The sequence below is a fragment of the Babylonia areolata genome, chromosome 24 (genome assembly GCF_041734735.1).
Source record: "Babylonia areolata isolate BAREFJ2019XMU chromosome 24, ASM4173473v1, whole genome shotgun sequence".
Lineage (NCBI taxonomy): Eukaryota > Metazoa > Mollusca > Gastropoda > Neogastropoda > Buccinidae > Babylonia > Babylonia areolata.
The window spans coordinates 23,134,027-23,152,426 of NC_134899.1; the positions used below are offsets into that span (position 1 = coordinate 23,134,027).

Consider the following 18,400-nt stretch of genomic DNA (forward strand, 5'->3'; position numbering starts at 1 on the left):
CTTGGATGAGTAATACCCAGTAAGAGAGAGAGAGAGAGAGAGAGAAATTATCGTGCATGCAGCACAAGCAAGCAAGCATTGCATATACAGTGGGGGCTCAGTGTCAGAAACTGGGGGGTTGGTGGGTGGGTTGGGGTGGGGTGGGTAGGGAAAGAGAAGAGTAATGAGGTACGGGAGGGGGGGGAGGAGGGAGGAAGGGGGACTGGGAGGGGCTGGGGTGGAGGTTTGAAAGCCTCACACAGGGGTTACACACCCCCCCCCCCCCGCCCCCACCCCCGACCCCACTCCCACCCCTACACCAATGAACTGAACCGAGCCCCAGTTACTGGTCTAAAATTTTAGTCTTAAATTTCACCGTTGTAGTGATAGCTGCACAGGGTGTGTGCTTGTGTGTATGTGGTGGTGGTGGTGGGATGAGGGGAGAGGGTGGGTATGAGGTGTGCGCATGTGTGTGTATGTATGTACACGTGTGTTCGTTACCGCATATCTATGATGTGTGTGTTGTGTGCGTGTGCGCACGTGCGTACACGAGTGTGTGTTTCTTCAACTACCTTTTATAAAAAAAAATGTGTAAAACTTCTTCTTCTTCATTCGTGGGCTGCAACTCCCACGTTCACTCGTATACACACGGTGGGCTTTTTACGTGTATGACCGTTTTTACCCCACCATGTAGGCAGCCATACCCCGTTTTCGGGAGTAGTTAAACTTGTTTCCACGTGTAAAACACACACACACACACACACACACACACACACACACTTGCATAACTAACTCAAAACTAACTCAAAAGACCTGCGCCGCATCTTTCCTCCCTCTTCATTGGTAGCAAAACAAAGAGATCACTGACACTGCGTGTTGTGAACCAAATTACCAACTACAACAAGATCGACACGTTCAACACAACTGCAAGACCACAATAGAAAAGTAAACTTGAAGAAGATAAAGATGACGAAAAAGAATAAGAGGAAGAGAATGTATATATTTAAAAAAAAAAAAAATTTTTTAAAGCTCTGAACTTCAATACCTCCAAGCACATCATCATCATTCACGGAAGACTTTGGAGTCTCAGACGAAAAACACGAGAGAAAAAAATAAAAAACACAAAAAAACACCACCACCACCACTTGAAGTTGTACGAGCGTTGTTTCGAATACATGTCAGGTTCACTGGTCTATAATTACCTGGTTCTTGTTTTGACCCTTTCTTGTAAATAGCTGTTACCTCAGCCATCTTCCAGTCGTTTGGTATGGAAGCACTTTCAGGTGACTTATTATAGATGAAGCTCAATGGAAAAGCCAACTCTTTGCTCAACTCTTTTAGGAGCCTTGAAGGTATTTGGTCTGGTGATTGTGCTTGATATGGGTCTAAAGCTTTTAATTTATTTTCCACTGCCATAGGGGTGACCCTTAGATCACATACATTAATATTTCCCGATCTGGAGCTTTCTCCAACGGTAGGTAAATTCTTAACAGTCTCTTTCATAAAAACACTTGCAAAGAAATTATTTAAAGTTTCTGCTTTTTCCCTATCTGTTTCTGCTAAACTACTATCTTCTTTTTTCAGTACTCCTATTCCCATTCTTAGCTTAGTTCTTTCCTGTACATACTTCCAAAACATTCTTGGGCTATATTTAGTTTTTTGCTATGTTTCTTTCGTACTCTTTTTTTTTTTATAGCTTTTTTAATGAGCTTACAGCACTTATTCCTTTCTGTTACATAAGATAAACAGGAGTAACCTGTTTTTGTTCTTAAGAAACGCTTATATAGTTTATATTTCTTGTTGATGCTTCTCATTTTTCTGTTCATCCATAAGGGTTTTAATTTCTTTTCTTGTTTACCTGTAATTTTAGGTATAAATTTATCCATAGATTTAAGTATTAGTGTCTTTAAATCATTCCAGCACTTGTTAACATCTTGTTCCTCCATGTATGTCCAGTCCCTTTTATTTATTGTTTCTCTTATTTTATTATAATTTCCCTTTTTTAGGTCAAATTTATACTTAATTTCTGCTTTTAACTTCACCATTGACATATGGAACTGCAAAACCAGAATATCATGGTCACTCTTTCCTAGAGGATCTAGGGGTTTGACTTCACTTACCAACCTCGTATCGTTTTCCATTACTAGATCTACAAGTACAATGCTAGGTCTTTGACCTATTCTATTTCTTGTTGGTCTTGCCACTTGTTGAGTCAGCAAAGCATTTCTCAGACATTCTATAAAATTATTATCGGAAGGGCCTGTCCATGAACCATCCCACTGTATAGCTGGGTAATTAAAACCACCCGTAATACAAACTTTGTCAAAATTTGTCAGTTCTTTAGATTTTATCAGTTGAAATAACTTTTCAATATTCTGTTCTGATGAATTTGGACTTTTGTATATACATCCATTTAATACTTTCTCATCATTTTTACTTTTAAATTTACACCATACACTTTCTTCAAAAGTAGACTTGGTTAGAATAGAATGTTCCTGGGCTTTTTAAGTGATTTGTGAAAGTACAGGGCTACTCCTCTCTTTTCATTTGTATTTGTGAAAATATCATAATTAGGGATACTGTAGATCCAATAATGATAATAGTAATTAACAGCTGATGCTAAGTTCTGCATCTGGACAGTTATAATAATGTAAATTCAAGGAACATCATCGTGTGATAATGAAAATGATTGAGACTGAGAGCCTTATCACATTGTCAGTTGAACTTGATGTGGTGGAAGAACTGTTAGACTTTGAGCATAGTTTGAAGATCCAAGAATTGATTCGATTGGTTTCTTTTGCAGTGAATGTAGTGGTAAAGGGTGGATATTTTTTTGATCTCCCATAGCTGCATCATTTGCAGACCTGCTTAAGCCTGAACTTCATTCATCCAGCTACATGCATGGAGAAGACTGAATTTAACTCAATAACTTAAATAAGCACATTCAGTATCTCTTGAACTTGAACTTGAAAGAATCAGTGTGTAGGCCTTTATGGCCTTTACACAGTCCGTAAGTTCCAACTATTACAATGACAGTTGACATGCATGGGTAGCATAATGCCTACATACTAATAGAGACAAACTGGATCATAGACAGTTGAACTGCCTCTCCAAAAAGTGTCAAGCCTGCTTTTGAAACTATTGACTGATGGGGCTGTGACCACTTTATCAGGCAGGCTGTTCCAGATGTTCACAACTCTCTGGGAGAAGTACGAGCTGCGTACTAAGAGCCTGCATCATCCCTTGGCCAGTTTTAGTATCTCATAGTACATGTTCTAGTCCATGTTCATATTTGGTAGGTTGAGTTACGGATTGATCATGGAAATAAGAGAATAACCAGCATGGAGAAACCGCATCGGTTTCAGTTTTAGTTTCTCAAGGAGGTCACTGCGTTCGGACAAATCCATCATATATAACATTTATAAGCTACACCACATCTGCTAGGCAATGCCTGACCAGCGGCATAACCCAACGTGCTTAGTCAGGCCTTGAGTGCATGCATTTATTGTTTACCTATCAGAGTGGATTTCTTCAACAGAATTTGTATTTTTATGTATTTCTCTTTTTATCACAACAGATTTCTCTGTATGAAATTTGGGCTGTTCTCCCCAGGGAGAGTGTGTCGCTACATAACAGCGCCACCCATTTTTTAAAATATTTTTTCCTGCATGCAGTTTTATTTGTTTTTCCCATCGAAGTGGATTTTTCTGTAGAATTTTGCTAGGAACAATCCTTTTGTTGCCGTTGGTTCTTTTACGTGCATAAAGTGCATGCTGCACACTGGACTTCAGTTTATCGTCTCATCCGAATGACTAGTGTCCAGACCACCACTCAAGGTCTAGTGGAGGGGGAGAAAATATCGGCGGCTGAGCCGTGATTCGATCCAGCGCGCTCAGATCCTCTCGTTTCCTAGGCGGACGCGTTATCTCTAGGCCATCACTCCATTCCAAAGCGAATTTTGCCATAAGACAACATTCTTATTGCCATTGGTTCTAATTTTGCCTCTCCTAGGCGGACCCGGACGCGTTACCTCTAGGCCATCACTCCACTCCAAAGCGAATTTTGCCATGAGACAACATTCTTGTTGCCATGGGTTATTTTACAGTGTGCCAAGTGCGTGCTGCACATGGGACCTTGGTTTGTTGTCTCATCTGAATGACTAGATGCTCAGCTTGATTTTCCAGTTAAACTTGGGTCGTTGGGAGAAGGGGTGAGAGTGGGCTTAAACCCAGACCCTCACGGACTCTGTATTGGCTGATGAGCGTCTTAACCATTCTGCCACCTTCCTCCTAAGTTTCATTCATCAGTAAACTTATGTTGATGATGAAATAGAAAAACAGCTGTTTTTGTTGCTAACGATGCTGTACTAGTGACAATCTGGTGAGAATTGTTGCTGATAGTTTCAGAGATAGTATCGAGTATGAGATGTCATAAAATGACAAAACATATTAAATAATTTATATCTGACAGCAACAGAGACGTTTGAATAATTGTGTTCCATTTTATTATTTCTAGAACATGTTTACAATAAAAATTGAAGGTTTGATGGTATTGGTATGGTGTTGATTATCATTATTATGTTAACAGTATGTGTTGGAGAGCTCCCGTCAGTGTCCCAGGGAGATGTTAAAGTCTGACACTACCTCAACAAGCTTGTCTAACAAGACGTAAGTATGTGTTTGTGTTACTGTGTCAGTAGTTTTATATACATGTAGATTTGTGATGTGTGGAATCCTTCACCTATGTATGCTGATGATACAGAATTTCCTGATGCGAGTGACAGTGCTAAATCACAGCTCAGTCTTCAGGATAAGATTGTGTACATCACACTGAATGACATTCTGTATTGGATGAATAACAGTAAGCTCAAACTGAACACTGACAACCAGACAAGACAGAAGTAATCACCGTAAATTGTGTAATGTCAGTTGGTTCAGTCTCATATATCAAAGACTGAAAGAGATCAGCATGGACCATGCAGGAATCAGTGGACTTCATCAATTACACTTTACATGTCACATTCTGTATTACAAACTTGCATTTCTGTAGTGTTAGAGGGGAGCTTAGGAAAGCTAAGGAAGAAAGACGACATGCTGAGGAACAGAGTAAAAAGGCTAGACTGAGTGTTTGTAAACATATCTTTGCCTCTGCAAAGAGACAAGTCACCAAGGTTGTCCAAAAAGCAGAAACTATGTATTATAGTGCTCAGATTTCAGGTAGCCAGTCTATGAGTATGAGGCAGCTGTTTAGCTGTGGTAGACCTATTGGCAATGAAAGTGCTTTTCCCCTCCCAAACTTGTATCCTGTTAGTTGCCAACTGTTTTTTAGTGAATCTTTTAGAACTATCTGACATTTGCTCTGAACTTGATTGCTGGAGTACTACCTGTATCTAAAGCAAAGTCTTGTAACACTGATACTTTTTTTTTTTACTTCTAAGATTGATGTATTCTATATGATTTCTCATAGTGAACTTAAGATTATTCTGATTTTAAAAGTCTTAGCATACCCATTGTTCCCTTGACCTGATTTCCACTTCATTGTTGATTGATTGTCTTGATGATTTGCTGCCCACCCTCACATTGTTGTTAATGAAAGTCTGCTGACTGGCCTTTTCCCTTTCATTTTTAAGACTGTGGTGGTCAAACCATTGTGAAGAAAGCCCTCCCTTGACCAGAATAATTTGAATAACTGCTGCCCAGTTTCTAACCTGTCCTTCTTGTCTTGAATAATTGAAAAGGTACTCAACCAACTTTTCCAATACCTTAACTCACATTCCTTGCTCTGCCCAAACCATTCTGCCTATCAACCCTTGCACAGCACTGAAATAGCACTGGTTTAAGTCACAAATAACATTCTACTCACTGAACTGGGCGTAGAATTTGTTTTGATTCTTTGTTTACTCTTTCATTTGAATTAATTCTATGCATAAAAGAAGACAAGCTGTGTGCTCCCATGTCAAAGAGCATGTTGATTGCTGACATTAAGATTCATGTTCTTTGTTCCCTCTCTTTAGTCTTTCTATCTCTCCCTCACACACACACACACACACACACACACACACACACACACACACACACACACACACACACACACACACACACACACACACACACACACACACACACACACACACACACACACACACACACACACACACACACACACACACACACACACACACACCACACACACACACACACACACACACACACACACACACACACACACACACACACACACACACACACACACACACACACACACACACACACACACACACACACACACCACACACACACACACACACACACACACACACACCTCTTACTCGATTTGCCAAAAAATATATTCCAGATTGCTTTTTGTGTTGACTCTAAGTCAGTCATTAATGCTATCAATTCTTTACACTCCAAAGTTAGATCTGAAATTATTATTGAAATTAAACAACTAATTCATTTACTCTCATTGAGGGGTACTAGTACAACATTTATCTGGATTCCTTCACATTGTGGCCTTCTTTATAATGAGAAGGTTGATCTCTTGGCGAAAAAAGGAGCAAAGGAATCAGCTGAGTCAACATATTTATCTCTTCCATTTTCATTGCAAGAATGTTATATTATAGTAGAACAAATGCAGCGATCGTACTTTTAGTCAGAAGAAAGGAAAATGGGCTGTTCCAACTTAAATGAAGAAATAAGTAATATTTATGGAATTGTTGGTAAACATGAACAACACATTTACAGTAAAGGGCAGATTGCATCATTGATCTGCAGATGGAAACTGAACTGTTTCAAGACAAAATACATAAAAAGTGTTTCCTGTATATGTGGTAATCCTGTAACAAGTGATCATGTATTTACTTGCGACATGTTAAAATGTCATATACCTGTACTAGCATCATTTCTGATGCAAAAAATATTGGACTCATCACTTTTATTGTTCAGTTTCTTTAAATCGTTGTTAAATAGTCCAATTGTGTTTCTGTTATAACTTCTTTTTTTCCCCCCCCAAGATTTGTGTATATATCTTGGACTTGTCACTACTGATGTTGCACTGTTTCAAATCTTTGTTGGATAGTCCAACTGGGTTGTTAAAACGATTTATCCTTTGGAAGTTTGGAAGTTATTGTTTTCACCAGATTGTTGTAAATGTTGTGATTTTTTCCCCCTTACCCTTTCCCTCCTTCCTCCCCTCCCCTCACCCCATCCACCTCTCCTGCTTTATTTTTGTGCTTTTTTTTGTGTTTTTTGTGTAATATCACTTAATGTGGATAGACATTAAATGAATTAAAACTCACACACACACACACACTCTCTCTCTCTGAATATAAAGAGGAAGGTGGCAGAATGGTTAAGATGCTCATCTGCCAATACAGTGTCCATGAGGTTCTGGGTTCAAATCCTGCTCTCACCCTTTCTCCCAAGTTTGACTGGAAAATCAAAACTGCGTGTCCAGTCGTTTGGATAAGACAACAAACTGTGTGCAGCACACACCGAAATAGAACCCATGTTAACATAATTGTTGTCTGCTAGTAAAATTTTGTAGAGCTAGAAGAAATCCACTCTGGCAGGTACATATTTTCTGTGCAATATAGTCAAGGCCTGATTAAGCGTGCTGGATTATGCTACTGGTTGGGCATCTGCCTAGCAGTTGTGGTTTAAGTACTGTAATGTATCAGTTCATATGATTTGTCTAAACACAGTGGTATTTCCTTGAGAAACTGTTACTATGAATATTGATCAAGATCTAAGCATAATTATAGTGTACGTGTGTGTATGTGTGTTAAGCACTTGTGGTTTAAGTACTGTAATGTATAGATATGATTTGTCCGAACACAGTGACACTTCCTTGAGAAACTGTTACTATGAATATCGATCAAATCTAAGCATAATTATAGTGTGTGTGTGCGTGTGTGTGCGCACGCACTGTCTCCAGGAAAACTTTGGATCAGAAACTGTTGGAACTCTACTTGGAAGAGACAGAAAAACAGGAGGAGGATTCGGTGAGTCATGGTTGTGTTTGTCTGCATGCTATGACAGTGTGAGTTTTTGTGTGTGTGTTTCTTGTTATAAACCTATATGTTTCACTGTGTGTCTGAAAATTGCTTTTGGCACAAAACAAACTATCAAGTAAGAATCAGGTCAAGTCCCAAGCTAAGCAGACATTTCTGAACTGCATCATTGTGTTTCTTAACTCAGCAGAATACAACAAATGGTGACAGTTATCTAAAGACTGGAAATGGTAGTTTCAAACAATGTGAAAAGTCAGTGTTATTATTAATATTGTATTAATAATTATCATTATTTTTATCCTTTTTTTTTCAACCTTTTAAAAACTGTTAAGAAAACTTTTTACAAATGAAAAAAGACAAGTATTTATTTTTGTGTGTGCTTACTTCATGTTTATTAGTTTGAAATTTTGATATTCACTATCTATTTATATCTGTCAGTTTTACAACTTACGTGAATAACATTATATGTGTTGGATTGTGGCAAGTTTTGAGAACAAATAATTAGACCGAATGAAGCCAGAAATTTTGAAACATGTCAGTGTTCAAAGCATGTAGACATTTTGTGTGAAATGCAGGCATTGCTTGTTACTTGCTTAGTTGCTAGTAAAAAAAAGAAAGAAAAGAAAAGAAAAGAAAAAAAGATCCATGTGTGTCATTCACTACTACCTCAGTACCTGATAGATTGTGATACATTGGGTGGCTCTCTCTATCTGTCTGTGTGTAAACTCGTGCAGAATGTGTACAATGCCAGTCACCTTCTGGGCAAGCTGGTGAAACGTGATGGACTGCGGTGTCTGGTGCTCAACCTGTACCCTGGCAATGAAGGCTTCTCCTTCATGCTGCGGTCCCGCTCGGGCGTGGAAACAGAGACCAGCAAGTTATCATATGAGGTAGGGAGACTATTGAGTCAAATTCCTATTAGCCTGTCAGTGTGAGTATGGGGACCTGTGAAGTTACCCTATAAGTGCAATTTGAGGTAGGGAGACCATAAAGTTAGTCCAAGAGTATGATTTTGAGATAGGAGACCATTGTGCTACCATTTGAATTAAGTTGAGGAGACTACCAAGTACCCTATGAGTTACAGGGATGTTCTGAACAATTATTTGGTATCTCTTGACATCAGGTAGCTTCTTAGTGGCGAGGTTCATGATGTGAAAGATTTTAAAATCAAAATGTGCAGATGAAATCGGTGAAAAAGTTGACATTTGAATTGGCACTGTTTTCTACTGGAGACCACAACCAATGATGTTGGATTTTTGGCAGACATTGCTGGTTTCATTTCTGGCTGAGTGCAAGTTTTTCATTTTGGGTTTTTTTTTTGTTTTTTTTGTTGTATTTTTTGTTTTACAATGTTCATTTACTCAGTGTTGAAGAACAACAGAAATCTTATAATGTTTCAAGTTTGTGAGTTTGAAACTGCCCATTGCATTAGTTTTTCAGCAGAAAAAGAGAATCCCCCAAAAGTCCTTTTGGCCTGACCTGACTGGCTTTCAAAAAAATCAGTCAGTTGACAGATTTGCTGCCATATTGAAGGACATTTCAAATTTGTTTGTTTCAGTGACCAATGACTGACTTGAAATTGAAATTAAACATGAAAGGTTTTGAAAGGGGAAGACCCCCCACCTTTTTACAAGTTTTTGATCATTTGAGTAGGTTTCCAGGTCTTATGATAATATATCGTGCATGTTTTCTTTCACAGGAGTCTGAAGTTCTGGAGTACATTGATGCAGCACAGGTATGTATCAAATGAATTGCTGAGATAGTATGAAGATAAGCATCATGTTTAACATAAATGATAAAATGGATTAATCAAAGTCTGAAGTTCTGGAGTTCGTTGATGCAGCACAGGTATGTATTGAATAATTTGCTGAGAAGGTTTAAAGATGGCCACCATAACATCATAAATGATAAAATGAATTAATCAGATAATGTTCACACAGATTACAGCTCAATAAGGAGAATGTGTGACACCAGTAACTCGAAAGTAAGAAATGGTTAATCCCATAAATAGAACAGAGACAAATATAGTGATGACGACATTGTTATAATACTATCTAGTGGTGTGTACTATACTTAGAGAGGTAAATGTATATGTATTTATGTCTATGTAGTTGTGTGTGTGTGTGCACAAACGCATACCTGCTCTGCTCGCGTATATTTGCTCCAAAGCTGATTTTCTCTGTTCAAAAGTCACACTTACACCTTTCTCAGTGAGAAGGAAAGGAGTGGAATCAGATTGTGACATTTGAGTCCTTGGTATCAAAATGAATCAATTGTTCTCAAACCACAAGCAAAACCAAACCCACTGACCCAGCAAAAGGAAGACTTGGATGAAACAAGACTTGTACAGCATTGGTTTCACAAATGAAGAGACATTTGATGTTTGTTTGTTTTAGATCCTTTTTTTTTTTTTTTTTTTGTCTTTTGTCATATCAAAATTCTCTTAACTGCTATAGTATATATTGACTGTTATGTTTGTTGTGTTGTGCAGTTGCCCCCTTTCCTGTTGGACCTGTTGGAGAAGGCTCAGGTGAGGAGTAGACTTAGGAATGATGACATCACTTCATGATGACAACACACAATGACGCACACAGTGTTATGATAGTAACTCCAAGTACACATGTTCTATCAAAATGACAAAGACATGCACATGTGGTTGAATGCAAATGTTTGAAACTGCACAAATGGGCAAATAGCCTCACTGTTTTACATACATATGCACGCACATAAAAATATATATTCATTCACATACGTGTGCTGAAAGCACATGTACAAAAATAAAAACAGATGCATGCAAACGCATACACACACATGTGCGTGCACACACACACACTTTCATTAATACTTTTCATCTAAAGTCACAGAATTGAAAGACAACACACACACACACACACACACACACACACACACACACACACACACACACACACACACACACACACACACACACACACACAAAACATACACACACACACACCAGCACCCACACCCATGCATACACACACATGTGCACATACACATAATATTTCTGAGTACAACTGAAGTCATTGACTGTGGTATGTATGTGTTCGCAGGTGAGCGTGTTCTACAGTGGCTGCGTCATCGTGGAGGTCAGAGACTACCGACGCTCAGCCCCAGGATCTTACGACTCTCACTATGTCCTGCTCAGACCCTCAGCACAGGTATGACACGCTGCATGACACAGATATGACACACTGCACAGCACAGTATGACACGCTGCAGTGCACAGGTATGACACACTGCACTGTACAACTATGACACACTGCACTGTACAGATATGATACACTGTGCAGCACAGGTATGACACACTGCACTGTACAGGTATGACACACTGCACTGTACAGGTATGATACACTGTGCAGCAGAGGTATGACACACAGTGCAGCACAGGTATGACATTAAATGGCACAGGTATGACACTGCACAGCACAGGTATGACACACTGTGCAGCACAGGTATGACATTAAATGGCACAGGTATGACACTGCACAGCACAGGTATGACACTGCACAGCACAGGTATGGCACATTGCAAAGCAGAGGTATGACACACTACATGGCACAGGTATGACACATTGCAAGGCAGAGGTATGCACGGTACAGGAACGACACTGCACAGCACAGGTAACCTGACATCTGGTAGGCTGGATAGCACCAGAGGCATGATGCAAATATCAAACATCCCTAGAGAAGAAAGAAAATTTAACACTGTCTGTGGTGTGATTTAGGATGTGATTTTTTTCTTGATAGCTAGCTGGTAATGAAGGGACAGGTAACCAGACCACCACTCAAGGTCTGGTGGAGGGGGGGAAACTATCACTACATCTACCACACTCCACTATACTTGTAGACTTTTTGAAATAACGATAACAGTTAATTGTGTTCAAGTCTTTAACAATGTACATATTGTGCGCATGTAGAATGATACATATTCTGATGAGAGATAAATGGGTTTGTGTGCATTTTGTGCACATTGTATTGTATTTACATCACAACAGATTTCTCTATGTGAAATTCAGACTGCTCTCCACAGTGAGAGTGCTTTGCTACAGTGCAGTGCCACCCTTATTTTTCTGCATGCAAGCTCATTTGTTTTCCTGTTAGTTTAGAAATGTTTTTTCCCACAGAATTTGCCATTGTCAACTCTTTTGTTGCTTTGGGTTCTTGTATGTGTGCTAAGTGCATACTACACACAGGACCTTGGCGCATCATCTCATCCGAATGACTAAGAGTCCAGACTCAAAGTCTAGTGGGGGTGGGGTGAGGGGGGTGTGGGTGTTGGGGGGGGGGGGAGAAAACTAGTGAGTGTGGGGTTTGAACCTTTGCGCTCAGATTCTCTCATTTCCTGGGCGGATGTGTTTCCAGTAGACCACCACTCCACTCCACATGTAAACTTTCATAGATTCTGATGACAGTTCAATTGGCCTGAGTCATGGCAATCTTTTTTGCGTACATTTTGTGCACAGTCCCTGACGGCAGACGTGCAAGCATTGGCAGCGGAGTTTGGTGGAGGTACCTGGACACAGGATGACATTCATCAGTTGGAGGCGGAGCTGTTACTCCGCATCTCAGAGCCCCTGTGCCTGGATCCTTCTCCGGCTGTGGCTGTGGTGAACACGGAGCTGAACCGTGAGCAGAAGCGGTTCAGTGAGCCCTCTCTGGTGAGGTGAGGCCTCATATGCTACTGTTGGTGGACAGAGAGAGAGAGAGAGATTGTGTGTGTGAGTGTGTGTGTGTGAGGGAAGAAAGAAAGAAAGAAAGAACAGAGAGAGAGAGAGAGAGAGAGAGAGAGAGAGTGTATGTCTGAAAGGAAGAAAGAAAGCACACAGAGAGAAAATGTGTGTGTGTGATGACCTTATACAAAATACACTCGGGTAGCGTATCCTGTAGGATTTCAGATAAAAATATGGCTGAAGTTTGGTGGGCACATAGACACAGTCTTGTGGCTTATCTTAAAGGGATATCAGTGGCACATAGTTGTAGTCTTGCAGCTTATCCTAAAGGGTTGCTGATAAAAGTATTGCTGCAGTCTTCTTGGGCATATCGATGTAGATTTGTGTCTTATCCTAAAGGGTTGCTAATATTATTATGGCTGTGGTCTTGTTAAGCCCATAGTTTTGTGGCTTATCCTATATTGTTTTCAATAAAACTATAGTATTGCTGCGGTCTTGGTGGGCACATAGATGTAGTCTTGTGGCTTATCCTAATGGGTTGCCCATAAAAGTATGATTGCAGTCTTGTTGGGAACATAGACATTGTCTTGTAGCTTATCCTCTTGGGGTTGCCGATAAAGGTATGGCTGCAGTGTTGCATGTGGTTCAGGGCGATGAAGAAACACACCCAGGTGGCAGTGAACCGCAAGAGGAAGCTGGCACAGGGACCAGCCCCTAAGGAACTGCAGTTACTGGACTTCCTGCAGAAGAAACGGGACAAATCTAAGGCTCCCAGAACCATCAAGGTGTGGTACATTATTTATTCAGATAGCTGCATTGTATTATATTGTATTGCATTGTTCTCTGTGTTAAATTGAAGCTGTTCTCCCTGGCTAGGGCACGTTGTGTGTGTGCGTGCGCATGTGCGTGTGCACGCGCATGTGCATGTGTGTATGAAGTTTGTTGTCAAAAGTAGCACACTTTCTTACAGAAAATGCATGTATAATGGATATGCTGCAAATAATGTGTTTGTGTTTGTTTTGTCAATGATAAATCTGTGGGTGATGTATACATATTTGATATTGTGCAAAGTGATCTTAAAATAGTTTTAGATATTCAACAAATGATAATGTGACGTAGAGATTATCTTTATGAATACTTTGTGATAATCTCGAAGGGATTCTTCATAGTGTGGGTGTAAGGTGACTGTGCACAGTTGGTACACATTCAGAGATGGAGGAATGTGGCAGAATGGTTAAGACGCTCAGCTGCCAATACAAAGAGTCCATGAGAGTGTGAGTTTGAATCCCGCTCTCGCCCTTTCTCCCAAATTTGACTGGAAAATCAGACTGAACGTCTAGTCATTGGGATGAGACGATAAACCAAGGTCCCGTGAACAGCATGCACTTGGCGCACTGAAAAAGAACCCATGGCAACGAGAATGTTGTCTTGTGGCAAAATTCTGAAGAAGAAATCCATTGTGACAGGTCCAGCAATACATCAGCATGCACTCAAGGCCTGACTTAGTACGTTGGGTTATGCTGCTGGTCAGGCATCTGCCCAGCAGATGTGGTGTAGTGTATATGGATTTGTCCAAACGCAGACGCCTCCTTGAGAAACTGAAACAGTGTATGATTTTTAGCATGGATATGTGTTGAATTGGTTGAGGTATATTCCTGTGCACAATGTTTAAGTGTCTTTCATTTTATTGCAATATTTTCTGTTTGCTATAAGATGGTTTAGACACATATTCACACCATTGCTAAGAAATATAGAAAGGACAACAGCTATTGCAGACCTCTCAAAGAAAGACAAAGGCAGGAAGGGAGGGCACTGAGAAAGAATAGACACTGAAACCGTGGTTGCTGTGGGGTGTAAGGACAGGAATTTGTGAATGGAAAAAGACATCAAATTTGAAAATGACATGACCATGTGAGTGTGTGGATGATGCATTGATGTTTAAAGTGAAACTACTACTATGTCATTGATCTGCAGAAGTGTGAGGTACGAACAGATTACCATGCAGATGATATGTATGGATGTTGAAGTGTGTTAATCCTTTCACTTCTGGAATATTTGTGATTTTTGCAAAGTAATCACCAACCTCTAAAAAAAATCATTAAAATTAGAATTATGCTCAAAAGTATGTAAAAAGTAGATGTTTTCTTGAGAGAAAATGAATGGTGAATTTAAGTATCATAAGTTCAATATTGACAGGATGAGATAACTCATAACCAGGGCAAGATAACTCAATATTCTAAAAAGAAACAAACAAAAACAAAAGCAGACAATACACAGTTTGGGTTTTTTTGTGTTTTTTTGTTGTTTTTTTTAGATAAGAAGAAAATTCAAGTTTGTTCATTTTATGAGTGGAAATGGTTCTGAAATATTAGCAAATGCATTAGACACAACAACTAAGTGCAATTGTTTCCTCCACTATCATGTTATTTTAAACACAAACACTACACATAAATACTCACATACACCCACAACCACACACACCCTCCCACCGAACCACCCACAAACACCATCACACAATATTACACACAAAAGCTCACTGTAGACAGTATTTTGGCTTGAAAATTGGTTTTAAGCATTCATCTGGAGGGTTTTGTGTGAACGAAAACCCCAAAAGGAAGGTTCCAAGCTAAAATATTGGGTTTTTTCTATACCCATTTCTAACACGACCCCACACCTTTCCTTTCATGTACATTGTAGCATGTAATCATCATTGGGATAACCAGAATGATAATCACTTCAGTTGTTCAACAACAACATTACTTTCGTTTTGTTTCATGTTTTCATAGTTGTTATTGTCAGTGTACGGAAAATCAAACAAAATTCTAGCCACCTCTTCTGACTGTATGTCTGGTACGCTCAACAGTGTTTCACTTTACAAAATGAAAAAAAACCCATCAAAATAGAGCCAAAACTTGCTGAGATATTTCTTTGAACACGCATCAAGGCAGTCACCATCCCTAAACCGCAGATATATCTGCAGTCAGAAGTGAAAGGCTTAATACATCTCATCTGTGCAAATGGATTACCATGCAAATGGTACGTTTGAAATGTGTCAGTACATCTCAGTTGTGGGATTAGATTAACATGTGAATGATACGTATGGATGTTGAGATGTGTCAATACATCTCAGCTGGACAAATAGACTACCGTGTAAATGGTATGTATGGATGCCAAGATGTCTCAATACATCTCAGCTTTGCAAATAGATTACCATGTAAATGATACGTATGGATGGCAAGATGTCTCAGCACATCTCAGCTATGCTATGCAAGCAGATTACCATGTAAATGATACATATGGATGTCAAGATGGCTCAATATATCATATCTGTGCCTGTTGCAGAGCGTCGACACTTGGCGACAGCGCAATGTCAGCTTATCGGTTCCACAAGATCTAGAAGTGAGTGAAGAGAAGCAGTGTGTAGAGCATGCATTCCTCTGTCCTCTATCACGATAAGATGTTGCACTTATATTGACATTAACTTAAAATGTTCTTTTGTAACTTTGCTTATTATGCTTTCAGGGAGTCTGGAAAAGGTTCAGGATGTTGATGTCACTGTACATTTTGTCATTTGTTACTCTCCCATTGATTGATGTGCTGTTTGTGCTATGTCAGAACTTGTGATTGATTGTTTATTGGTAAATGTGTTAACCCATTCAGTATAGGGCCTTGCCAGAAAATGGATATATATATATATATATATATATATATATATATATATATATATATATATATATTCAAATTGATTGCATAAAAAAGGGTGGGTTTTAGGTGGCGTGTTGAAGAACATGATAGGACGCGTCAGCCGTAGAATTACAGCTAGCTAATGGAGAGAGAGAGAGAGAGCATGTTTGTGTGTGCGGGGTGGGTGGGTGTGTTATAGGCTCAACAAATTGGCTCCAGCTTCACCCACTCCACCCCACCCCTCTGTTTCCTTACTCCAATAAAAATGATAGTCCTATAGATATCAGATCAGTGGGTCCCCATAAAGGACATTGCACTTATTTACAGCTGGGTATCTTGTGTCTGTCTTTACTCAAATGCACACAATAAGGGGAGAATACAAGGGGACAGAAAACCACAATACACATCAGTAGGATGGAGAAAATGTCTGGACACAAATTCCAAAAGGCAGCAGTCACGGCATGTACAGTGTCTTAGTCTGGGAAAGTTTTGAATAAAAGAGAAAACCATTTCCAGGGCTGGAAAAGTCTTGAAAAAAATGTTCCTACCTCAGAGGTTTGGAAAGGCCTTAGAATTTTAATGACACCCTTGACCAGTACCATTCTACAGAGCTAAATGCATTTCACAAACAAAAAAAGTGATGGAATTGAACAGCAATACTGGGATATCTGATGATCTCATTTGTCAGTGGTTCTGTTCTGTGTATGTGTTTACATCTGATCATGTCCAGCTGTTTTCAGGTTCCAGATAATGTTTGTGCTTACACCCAATCTTCTCTTGCTGTTTCCAGTTGTCAGACAGTGGTGTGTGTGTGTGTGTGTGTGTGTGTGTTTACACCTGATCATGTCTTGCTGTTTTCAGGTTCCAGACAGTGTGTGTATGTGTGTTTGTGCGTGCGTGCGTATGTGTGTGTGTGCGTGTGCATGTATGTTTTCACACCTGATCTTGTTTTGCTGTTTTCAGATTCCAGACAACGTGTTCAAAGTGCTGGACCGTCCTGTGTCCCCGCATCAGGGGAGTGACAACCTGGTATGCTGGAGCACATGTGTGGTGTTGTGTGTGTGTGTGTGTGTGTGTGTGAATGAGAGTTGGTGTGAGTGTGTGTGTGTGTGTTCATATGTGTAGGGTTTAGGTTTTGTATTGGTTATCGGCCATTGATGCATACAATTTTTAAATGACCAATCGATGTGGCAGTCAGTCGGTCACTTGACTGGTTAATTTTTCGATATAAATGGTCATACTAAAAAGGCTTTGTAGATTTGTCATATTTTCTGCAAAATAGTCATGATTGTAGTTTCAAAATGAAAACTCTTAATGTAATCGTTGCTGTTGTTGTTCTACAATTTACCATTGATCGAGCAGATGAAACATTGTGAAAAACAAGTCAGTACTTGTACTGAGCCAGGAAACAAGACGAGGTAATTTCCACAGTTGCGTCGTTGCCTGCGTATTGTAAACTGTAGCAGAATACAGTGCCAGTTTAGCTTTTTACTTTTCCCGCCAGTCTCTTCAGTTCAGATTTAGGATGGCTTTAGTATATGTAGAACATTTTGCTGTTAGACATCATCTGCATCTTGGAGCATGCCGTCGAAAGGCGCTGCCTTATGTTGAGAAATGTAGAATTAGTGTTCAGAACAGGTGCAATCTCTTCAGTTCTGCTGACGTCTGAAGGGTCTGAATCTCAGATTTCTTGAGCATTCGTGGGCATCTTACGTGTCTTCTTCATTGGCATTATGGGACTGTGGGCTTTTCGAGTAAAATTGAGATCAGATCAAGATATGTAGAGGCACACTTTTATGTGCATGACCTTTTTTTTTTTATTTCATTATTTGAGCAACCATACATCATTTTCAGGGTATATTTGTGTTCCCATAACCCAGGTTACACACACTCACATAACTCACATTTAATTGCACATACTTAACCGTGACCCACTAGTGCAGACTCCGGCAGGGGTCTGACATTCCTGTCCTGTGCAAACTACTATCCACCTATGTGGAGAAAACCAAAGTAGCTACGGCCGATAACCTCCC

At 39.7% G+C, this 18,400-nt stretch overlaps 1 protein-coding gene across 2 annotated transcripts in view; it reads left to right on the forward strand.

Moving 5' to 3' along the window:
- LOC143298825 (uncharacterized) overlaps nucleotides 1-18,400 on the forward strand; it is a 52,185-nt gene that overhangs the window by 13,404 nt on the left and 20,381 nt on the right. For both annotated transcript variants that reach the window (XM_076611818.1, XM_076611817.1), the window contains exons 2-11: nucleotides 4,567-4,646; nucleotides 7,915-7,981; nucleotides 8,725-8,880; nucleotides 9,690-9,725; nucleotides 10,482-10,520; nucleotides 11,065-11,172; nucleotides 12,477-12,676; nucleotides 13,333-13,468; nucleotides 16,026-16,082; nucleotides 17,331-17,396. In XM_076611818.1, coding sequence (XP_076467933.1) covers nucleotides 4,603-4,646; nucleotides 7,915-7,981; nucleotides 8,725-8,880; nucleotides 9,690-9,725; nucleotides 10,482-10,520; nucleotides 11,065-11,172; nucleotides 12,477-12,676; nucleotides 13,333-13,468; nucleotides 16,026-16,082; nucleotides 17,331-17,396 — 909 coding nt within the window. In that variant the 5' untranslated portion in view covers nucleotides 4,567-4,602. The remainder of the gene's footprint in view (nucleotides 1-4,566; nucleotides 4,647-7,914; nucleotides 7,982-8,724; nucleotides 8,881-9,689; nucleotides 9,726-10,481; nucleotides 10,521-11,064; nucleotides 11,173-12,476; nucleotides 12,677-13,332; nucleotides 13,469-16,025; nucleotides 16,083-17,330; nucleotides 17,397-18,400) is intronic.